General features: G+C 37.0%; 1 protein-coding gene across 1 annotated transcript in view; it reads right to left on the minus strand.

The window, feature by feature from the left end:
• ANXA4 (annexin A4) overlaps positions 1 to 10,143 on the minus strand; it is a 34,450-nt gene that overhangs the window by 3,278 nt on the left and 21,029 nt on the right. The window contains exons 9-12 of the mRNA XM_015571467.1: positions 6,979 to 7,072; positions 4,409 to 4,504; positions 3,778 to 3,836; positions 2,567 to 2,689 (exon numbers count right to left, since the gene is read on the minus strand). Coding sequence (XP_015426953.1) covers positions 2,567 to 2,689; positions 3,778 to 3,836; positions 4,409 to 4,504; positions 6,979 to 7,072 — 372 coding nt within the window. The remainder of the gene's footprint in view (positions 1 to 2,566; positions 2,690 to 3,777; positions 3,837 to 4,408; positions 4,505 to 6,978; positions 7,073 to 10,143) is intronic.

The following is a 10,143-nucleotide window of genomic DNA, read 5'->3' on the forward strand; positions in this document are numbered from 1 at the left end:
AACCAAAAATGTATGCCATATTATTTATTCAAATATAAATAATATGAAATAATATAACGTAAGTAATGCTACAATGAAAATATAATATTTAGTGTATTTTTTAACATTTCACAAAACGATTTTACTCAGATTCTGTCACAGATTTTTAAAAATAGATATATAACAAAATTTCCCATTTTAGCCCATATATATATTGATTTTTTACAGAGAGGAAGGGAGAGAGATAGAGAGTTAGAAACATCGATGAGAGAGAAACATCGATCAGCTGTCTCCTGCACACCCCTACTGGGGATGTGCCTGCAACCAAGGTACATGCTCTTGACCGGAATCAAACCTGGGACCTTTCAGTCCGCAGGCCGATGCTTCATCCACTGAGCCAAACCAGTTACGGCCCACTTTAGCCCTTTTAAAGTGTATATATTCAGTGGCACTATTTACATTCACAATGTTGTGCAACCCTCATTGCTATTACCAAAACCCTTGCATCACCCCAAACAGAAACTGCCACCAAGAAGCAGTAGCTCACCATTTCTCCCCTTCCCTAAGTCCTTGGTAGCCTCTAATCCACTTCTGTCTGTATAAATTTACCTATTCTATATACATCATGTAAGTGATATCATATAGTATTTGCCCTTTTGTGTCTGGTTTATTTCACTTAGCATGTTTTCAAGGTTCATCCATGTTTCAGAAACCTCATTCTTTATATCTATCTATGTCTATATCTATGTCTATATCTATGTCTATGTCTATGTCTATGTCTATATCTATATGTCACATTTCTATTATCCATTCACCTGTTAATGGTCACTTAGCTTGTTTCCACCTTTTGGCTATTGTGAATAATGTTTGAGTTGGCATACAAATATCTGTTTGAATCCCCGTTTTCATTTCTTTTGAGTATATACCTGGCATGGAATTGCTGGGTCATATGGTAATTCTATGTCTAACTTTTTGAGGAAGCACCAAACTCTCTTCCACAGTGGCTGCACCATTCTACAGTCCCACTCACAATGCACGAGGTTCCAGTTTCTCCATATTCTCACCAACATTTATTATTTTCCTTTTTTAATTTTTATTTATTTATTTTTTTAAAAAAATATATGTTGTTTTTGTATGAAGTGGTATTTCATTATGGTTTTGATTTGCATTTCCTAATGATTAATATTGTTGCCCCTCTTTTCATGTGCTTATTTGTCATTTGTATAACTTCCTTGGAGAAATGTCTAAAATGGGTTGTTTATTATCTTTTTGTTATTGAGTTGTAGTTCTTTATATATTCTGGATAATAAACCTAATTTATCAGCTATGATTTGCAAATATTTTCTCCCATTTTGTGGATTAATGGGCTTTTATTTTATTTTTTTCTAAAGAAATTCCTAAACGTGTAATGGCTAAGCAAGAGGTAGAGTTCATCTTTCAAATAGATAATTGCCAAATTGCCCCCAGAAAGGTTAGACCCGTGTTATTGTCCTTCCATAAGAGATGGTGAGTTTCCCCCAACCCCTCCCAAGGCTGGTTATGAACTCTCCAATTTTTGTGAAGATATTAGGTGAAAAATGATTTGTTTTTATTTTCAACTCATTGAATATTCATGAGATTAAGTATTTTTTATAAATTGGCCATTTGTGTTTTGTCTTTCATGAGTGCATATTTAATATCCTTTCCCAGGTTTGTTTTTGGGGTTTTCTCTTTTTTTTTCCTTAGTGATTTATAGAAGCTCTTAATACAGAGATACCAACCCTATTTTATATGTTATAAATATTTTTTCCCATAACTTTGTTTATGGCCATCTATGAATCTTTAAAGTATTTTATTTACAACTAACTATGTATTGGCTCTGCAAAATAAAGCTGCCTCACAGGCCAGATAGAAATAGAAGCAAGTTCCTGAATAAATAATACTACCATGAAAATCTGTAGCTCAAATCACCTAATAGTTGTACCTCTCCAAGCTCTCAGTCGGATTCAGAATATTTAATTCACAGATCACATCCTGATTTGAATTTGTTGTGCAGGCAACACCAGCTTCTAGGGAAATGGGTCTTGGCTTCATATTCATGGCCTCATAATTTTCCTCCAGAAGCAAAACCCAAATAATGAGGGGGTTTTAGGGGTGTGACCCATTTCTCATCACTCCCATGCCATGTTAGCCCGCCTTGAAGTCTAGTGCCAGGAAAATAACAGCAATACATGATGGTGAGCACGCTTTCCTATATTCTCAGCAGACCTCAGCTGGCCCTGGATCGGATTCTGAAGGATTGGTTTAGTTGCTTATCTTGACAGAGAAATTGTGGCTCTTAAAGTATTCATTAAAATATAATCTTTCTGTGTCTGGGATCAACGTGAAATAATTAGTATATTTACAATGCAAACATTTCCAGCTTCTAACCTGGCAGAGATTGAAACATCTGTGTGAAAGGAGAGAGCCTGGAAATTTCTGAATTACAGTAGCACCTTTAAAGGGAATGATTATCTGCCAAGGGGAGGATAAGAAGTGTCTAAATACCTAGGTCAGAACCCCGTCCTTTAATCAGAGCTTCCCCCGGGGCCAGGGCAAGACTCCCTACCTTGATGAAGGAGTACAGAGACTTTCCATAGAGCCTCTTGAAGTGTGCCCGGATGTCCAACATATCAATCTCCGCTCGAGAAACCATCACTCTGATAAGGGTGTCATCATCGGTGCCCAAGCCCTAGGGAAGAGAACAAGATCCCACCCTATTAAGGTCTAGAATGGTTTCCATTCAGTGCTCTTCTGTCTGTCAGGGCAAGACTGTGCATGACTCTCCTGATGATGTCCTTTATGCCACGACCTAAGGGGCATGTGGAATACCTCTCCTCACCAACTTACCTTCCCAATCCGCTTTTCTCACACTCTAGACATACCCTGTGTTCTCCAGCTACAAGCTTCACTTGCAATGATTCCTTCCCACCCATCCAACCCATGGTATCCTTTCCTCCCCACTCTTTCTCCCATGTAATATCTTCCAATGTCAAACTTCCTTTAAGGTCCTGCTTAAACATAACAATTTCTTTATATATTCTTTTCTGATCTACACCTTCTAAAAACACCAAATGTTTGGGGAAAAAAATACTCTATCCTCTCTGTTCCTGTAACGTTTTGATCCTCAGTTACTGTATTGCATTCTATTTTGTTCTTATTGGTGTTTTGACATACCTGCCTTCCCCTCAAGGCTGGAAGTTCTTTGAGAGCAAGGACTACATTTTCATCTTTCCTGCACTGCCCTGGTTCCCAGCAAAGGTACCGGCATAGAGTACAATGCATGGTTAGGAGCTTGAGTTCTAAAGCCAAACTGCCAGTGTGTGCATCCCAACTCCATTATTTCTTCAATGAGGGCCCTGGGCAAATTTCATATCCTCTCTATCCCTCAGTTTACTCATCTGTAAAATGGGGGCTGATAATAGTACCTACCTCATAAGGTTGTTTTGGGAATAAAACTAATCTACATGGTTTCCTCACCAAAATGTATACATACTTTTACAGCTGATAGCTCAATTTTGGAAATGTATTTTAATAAGCACAGTCTTTATGATTATTCAAAGTATGCATATATATTTTGGGGGGACACCCTATATATGTATAGAGTATTAGAAAGAATGATCACACATTATAAGTATTCAACAAATATTACCTAGTAGTATTATTAGCAGGCACTCAGTGAAGTATTGATCAATTAAACTGAATATATTAGACTGATTTTGTCTCATTTGGACACAAGACATGTCAGAGCCATTCAGATGCTTAAAAAGAAGCCTTTACCTTCATAGATTTATAAAGCCTCTCAGCAAAATACGCAGATTTGTTCCTCATGCACTTTACTGTTAAGAGATTAAAAAAAAAGAAATGAGAAGATTACCGATAAAATCTATGAGAAAACATGACAGTTGTTCCTTCTGTTTCTATAAACTATGAAGTAGTATCTCTTTGTCAGAAAAACTGTAGCCAAGCAATGTTTTATGAAGACAGGCTATGCTGAAAGCACTTTCACAGATGGGAAGCACTCATTTATTGTCAAGTTCTTGGAGAAGTAATTAATAAAGGCCATTAAAGCAAAAGGCAGCATATAGTTTAAAAATGACTACCATCTTTACCGTATGAAGTTATTCGTTTTAACCATTCACAGACTTATAAGTTGCAGCTAGTAAAGGATTGTCGTTCTCATACCCTTAAGTACAAAGGCACAGAGGATATAAAATATATAAAGCCACATGGTACAATGAAAATCAGGTTTGAATATAATAGTTCTTGTTTAAAATTGCGGGTCACAGCATGAGTGATTTAAACAATTTCTTTTTTATCCCTGAAAAAAAATTTCTACATCCCATGACTACAAACTGATAGCAAAGTCTATAAACATTTGTTTCTCCACCCCAACCCCTGCCAAGCTTACCTATGGCCAGCAGGGCATCTTCGAAGCTGCCAGATGTCTCAGATTTAATACTCTGTTCGATATCCTTCTGTGATATCCTTTTGTATTCATCAAATACTACAAACAATAACAAAATGGAATTACAAATAATAAAAAAAAGAACAGAGGACATTAATATTTATAGAGAGAATGAGCATCTTTTAACAAGATCACATTATTCTTTGGCATATTTCTGGAAGGAACTAGTTAGCAATGGGGTGAAACCCAGGAGGCCTGTGGTAAGTGGAATGAGCCTGAGGAGAGGAGGATGTCAGGCAAGTCTGTTCCCTTATCTGAGACCCCGTTTTCTCCCTCATCAAATGGGGATAACCTTCGGAGAGATCTGCTTTCTGTTCTCATCGTTTGTAATCAGATGAATGTGTCTTTTTATAATTTTGGCCTTGGCAATCACCCCTTATCCTCCTTTTGGCTCATCGAAACTAGAGCAATCCAACCTCATCTTTTAATCGATTTTAACATATTGACATTTTTCACTTTTTTTGTCAAGTTTTTGAACGTGATAAATGTATCTTCCTCTCTTGCTGCCTTCTTAGAGCGGATACCTGTTTTGTTTATCATCTTAGCATCACCTTCTTTGGGAGGTTGGCTTCCCAATAGTGTGATTCTCACGGGGCTGTCAATCCAAGAACACCCCTGTCCCTCAACATATACCACAAGCTCTACCGAATCAGTGAGCAGTTCACCCAGCTGGCACCAATCAGTCTCAGGCTCCTGGGAATGTTTAAATTGAGTACAGAGATCATGGGGATGGCCAAAAGCACGTTCAGAGAATAAAAGAATCACCTGGGGAACCTGTTAAACTTCCTGAGGGTCACTCTCAGAGGTTCTTCCAAGTCAGCCAGTCTGAAGTAGGGGTTCAAGAATCAGCATTTTCCATGGAGACCAGACTTTGGGAAACTGCCTTAGAAATAAAATCCATGACTCCCTCCTAGCGAGAGCCCCCAGATCTGCTTTAATTTCTGTTCTTCCTGGAGTCGTTCAGCTCTCCCTTCAATTCAATGAGCCACCAATAGTCTCCATTTTCCCTCTGGTCCCATTCTATATTATTTCCTTTTGTAAAAAAAAAAATCTTAAATTGGAATCAGTGTATATTGCTTGGAATAAAAAAATCTAATTGACACATTTTCTAAACCTCAGTCTTTTCCACTGCAAAATGGGGAAAATAATACTCCCATTCTATATTATTTCCTTTTAAAAAAAATCTTAAATTGGAATCAGTGTATATTACTTGGAATAAAAAAATCTAATTGACACATTTTCTAAACCTCAGTCTTTTCCACTGCAAAATGGGGAAAATAATAGCTGTCCCATTGGGATGTTGAACAAACAATGCTTATAATACGCTTAGCACTAACACCGAGAAGTTGGAGAATTAACAAAACCTTAGTTATGAATTCTTACTATTATTGTTGGTGGGTTAGAAACTTATAAAGTTTTCTTTATTAAAATAATGCTTAAAGTATTTTCTTCCAGTGGCTTACAAACAGATTATTTTATAACTGCCCAACTATTGACTTGTGCTCGGAAGTGGAATTTGTTACAAATGTATTTGCATGAAATCGACATCTGAGGACCTGCAGTTTTTGGAAAGTACCACCAGGGGGAGATCTGTGTTGTTAGCACAGTAATCAGGCCAGGCAAGGCAAAGGACCAGGGAGCTGTCGGAAGGTGGTGCATCCGGGGTGTGACACAGTCCATGACACTTATTAACGGAGTAATCACCTATTTCTCGTCACTGTGGCACATCTGAAATAATTCCAACTTCCAAATGTGTTGTAATTTCCAATTACTTCGTTTTCAGTTTTGCGAACTCATTCTCAAATTTCCCACAAGTTTTGCAAATTGTGATGATAAGGCCACGGTGGGTTTATAAAATTATGACATTAGCATAAAGACGTAAGGAGCTTATAAAAAATGAAATAGCTTATTAAACTCTCATTGCTGTTTACAAGAAGAAATAAACCTGACAACAAATATTCTACAATTGTTTGGTATCTTTTCCCCAAAGGAATTAAAAGCACATGATGTAGACTAGCATTGTCAGAAGCAAATTAGACACATTCCACTTAGGAAATAAAATTTAAATTATCCACCGTTCATCTGATGGAACATACCCCCCCAAGAGATCACGTCTGTTAGTTTTACAACCGGGATGTTAAATAGGAATAAATGCCAACCAGCATTTTTTTCTATTTTCTTGCTCGCTGATGTACTGAAGGTTTTTTCTTATGTAGCTCAATTTAAATAGAGCTGCTCTAGAAAAAGGGTTGACTATGAAGGTCGGTTTACTATAAACAGGAATGCCAAACTTCTATGAACACATCTGTTAATTACTCATCGTTAATCTTTCAGAAATTGGCCCTCATGCACATAATTACACTCACACATTTCCAAGGTAAGACATGTAAGACAGTTCAGTACAGTCAGTGTTTGCAGCAAATAAAGGAGGAAAGGTTATCCATTGATTATGGGCAATATGGTGTTCACTAGCTTTCAAACAGGTTCTTTGGAGGATGAGGCCAGTGCCTTACCATGCAACAGATGATTTCGATTCCGGGAACAGAGAACAGTTAGAAATTTCACCTCGTCTGTCCCCCATTTCTTCTCTCCAGCCTCATACAGCTCCTGAAGCCAAATAAAGCACAAGTTTAAAACACCACAGAGAAGGTGCCAGCACATATCCACATTATTTCCAGAACTTCAAGAGCTGAGATGGCTTAGTTTGATTTTGCTGGTGATAGGAGAAGAGGTATTGGTGGTGAGTGGTAATGACTCAGGATTTTTCCTTAGGTATATAACTAATGGGACCCTATAAAATCTCACGAGAGTCAAGGCGGTCACTAGCAGCTCCCTACATGCAGACGACCTGGTTCTGTCTTAAGAGCTAAAAGGCATGCTCTAGATTTGGGTTGTCCTCTACAATAGCCACTAGCCACATGTGGATATTTAAATTTTAATTAATTAAAATTAAATAAAAAAATAAAAATTCAACTCCTCAGCCTCCCAGTCACACGTCAAGTGCTCTGGCCACATGTGGCTAGTGGCTGCTCATAATAGTGCAGAGTAGAACAATCCACACATCGCAGAAAGTTCCATCGGACTACACTGCTCTAAAAGGGAGTTGTGATTTGCTTGGGGCTACAAAGGTCTCACAGTAAAACCAAGACCCATCAGTAATGACTTATATTCCAACCAGGTAGGAATATAAGAAATTGATTCTACTTGCTTTAGCTATGCTATTGGTAAATCGACACAACTGTTCATATCACCTCACATCTATTAGGATGGCTGCTATTAAAAAAAAAGTATCAACAAGGTTGTGGAGAAATTGGAATCCTTGTGCATTGTTGGCGGGAATGTAAAATAAGGCAGCCTCTGTAGAAAACAGTATGGCCGTTCTTCAAAAAATTAGAAATAGAATTACTATATGACCCAGCAATCCTATTTCTGAGGATATATCCAAAAGAATTGGATCTTCAGAAGATATTTGTATACTCATGTTCTTCAGAAGATATTGGTATACTCATGTTCATAGCAGTGTTATTCACAATAGCCAAAAGGTAGAAGCCACCCAAATGTCTGTCGACACATGAATGGATAAATAAAATGGGATATATGCATACAATGGAATACGATGTATCCTTAAAAAGAAATTATGACATGTGCTACAACATGGATGAACGTTGAGGACATTATGCCAAGTGAAATAAGCCAGTCATAAAAAGACAAATATTGTATGATTTCACTTATATACGAAGTGTCTAAAGTAGTCAAACTCATAGAAACACAAAGTAGAATGGTGAGTGGCTGAGGAGTGGGGAAAATGAGTTGTTTAGTGGGTATACAGTTTCAATTTAGCAAGAGGAAAAGTTCTGGAGATTGGTTGCAAATGTGCATAGAGTTAACACTACTGAATGTACACTTAACATGGTTAAGATGGTAAATTTTACAAGTATGTTATGTGTATTTTATTTAAAAAATGTTTTAAAAACCCTACTGTTCATGTATAATGAACAGCTGGCTTGTTAATTTTTTCAAAATGCCCTTGACACATTTTGTCATTCATTGGGCTTACCTCCATCTACTCATCTATTTCTTCCCTTCTTTCTCTAATTCCCTAATTGCTTTAGTGCCAATTCACAGAATCATGAAATTTTAAAGCTGGGAGGACATGAAGTGTTCATCTAATTCAGTTGTTTTTCAACTTTTAATTTGAGCAGACTTGACCGCTTCAATCAACTGGATGGAGGGGGTAAACAGGGAACATCTGTAATACTGTCAACAATAAAAAATAAACCTAAAAAAAAGTTATGGTGGAAGTGACTGATTTCTGAGGCTAGATCATAAAAGGTCAGGCAGCTCTGTCTGAATTCCTGACCCACAGAATCCATGGGCATAATAAAATGGTGACTGTTTTTATGTCACTATGTTTGAGGTGGTTTGTTAAGCAGCAATAGTAACTAGAACATGTGGATAAAGAAACAATTTACAATCTGTCAGAGAATGATACTTTTGTAAAATACCATAAAAATGACCTTGAAAAGAGTAACCTTTTAAATAATGGGTGGAAATTGTATTTTTTGTGTTAAAATCTTTTTAAGACCTAGTGAGGTTGAACAACTTTTGTGTATTTGCCATTTCTATTTTTAATTGTTTGAGTTGCCTGTTAAAGTCCATTGCCCCTACACCTGGAAACTGCATAATTTTATTAACCAAAGTCACCCCAATAAGTTCGATAAAAAGTCTATTGTCTATTTATTAAAATACTAGAGCATTCTTATGCTCTAGTATCACAATATATGTTAAGCTTATTATACATAAGGTGAAACTTTTCCCCATTCTATCATTTGACCTTGAATTTTATTTCTGGTATTATCTGAAAAATTTGTATGATGTTGTTGTGTTGTGTGTGTATATATATATAATTGATTTCAGAGAGGAAGGGAGAGGGGGAGAGAGATAGAAACATCAATGATGAGAAAGAATTATTGACTGACTGCCTCCTGCACGCCCCTACTGGGGATCGAGCTTGCAATCCGCGCATGTGCCCTTGACCAGAATCAAACCTGGGACCCTTTAGTCCACAGGCCAACGCTCTATCCACTGAGCCAAACCAGCTAGGGCTTTGTTGTTTTTTAATGGAGCCAAACTACCAGCCATTTTCCTTTATGGTTTGTCTTGTGTGTCAGGCATATAAAATCCTTTCCCAGCTCCAGATTAAAAAATATTTAACATTGTGTTATAGTATCTTTCTGATCTCATTTATTTACATTAAAAACTTAATCTATTTGGAATTCATTATGATATGAAAGTTGGGATCTAACTTTTTTCTTTCCCAAATGGTTAGTCAGTTTTCCCAACTCAACTAAGTACTCTGTTTTCCTCAGATTTAGAATGCTGCCTGTCTATTCCCACATAGGCTTGGTTCTGCTCTTACACTTTCTAATCACTCCTTGGGTTCTCACATTCTTACACCAAGACCACATTCCTTAATTTATTTTTTTACCTTTATTATACCTTTAAGTATGTATCAGTACAAAGTTTTCCACATCCTTTTTGTCACGATTCTAATCGCCATCAATTTCCCTCTACATTCCTCCTTTTCTCTAATTGCTTCATCCTTTTCCTCTGAATACTGGAGATATTTTTTCTGTATAGCTTTCCACAACAATAATCCCATTTTCAGCAATATCATT

The sequence above is a fragment of the Myotis davidii genome, unplaced genomic scaffold (genome assembly GCF_000327345.1).
Source record: "Myotis davidii unplaced genomic scaffold, ASM32734v1 scaffold247, whole genome shotgun sequence".
Classification (NCBI taxonomy): Eukaryota; Metazoa; Chordata; class Mammalia; order Chiroptera; family Vespertilionidae; genus Myotis; species Myotis davidii.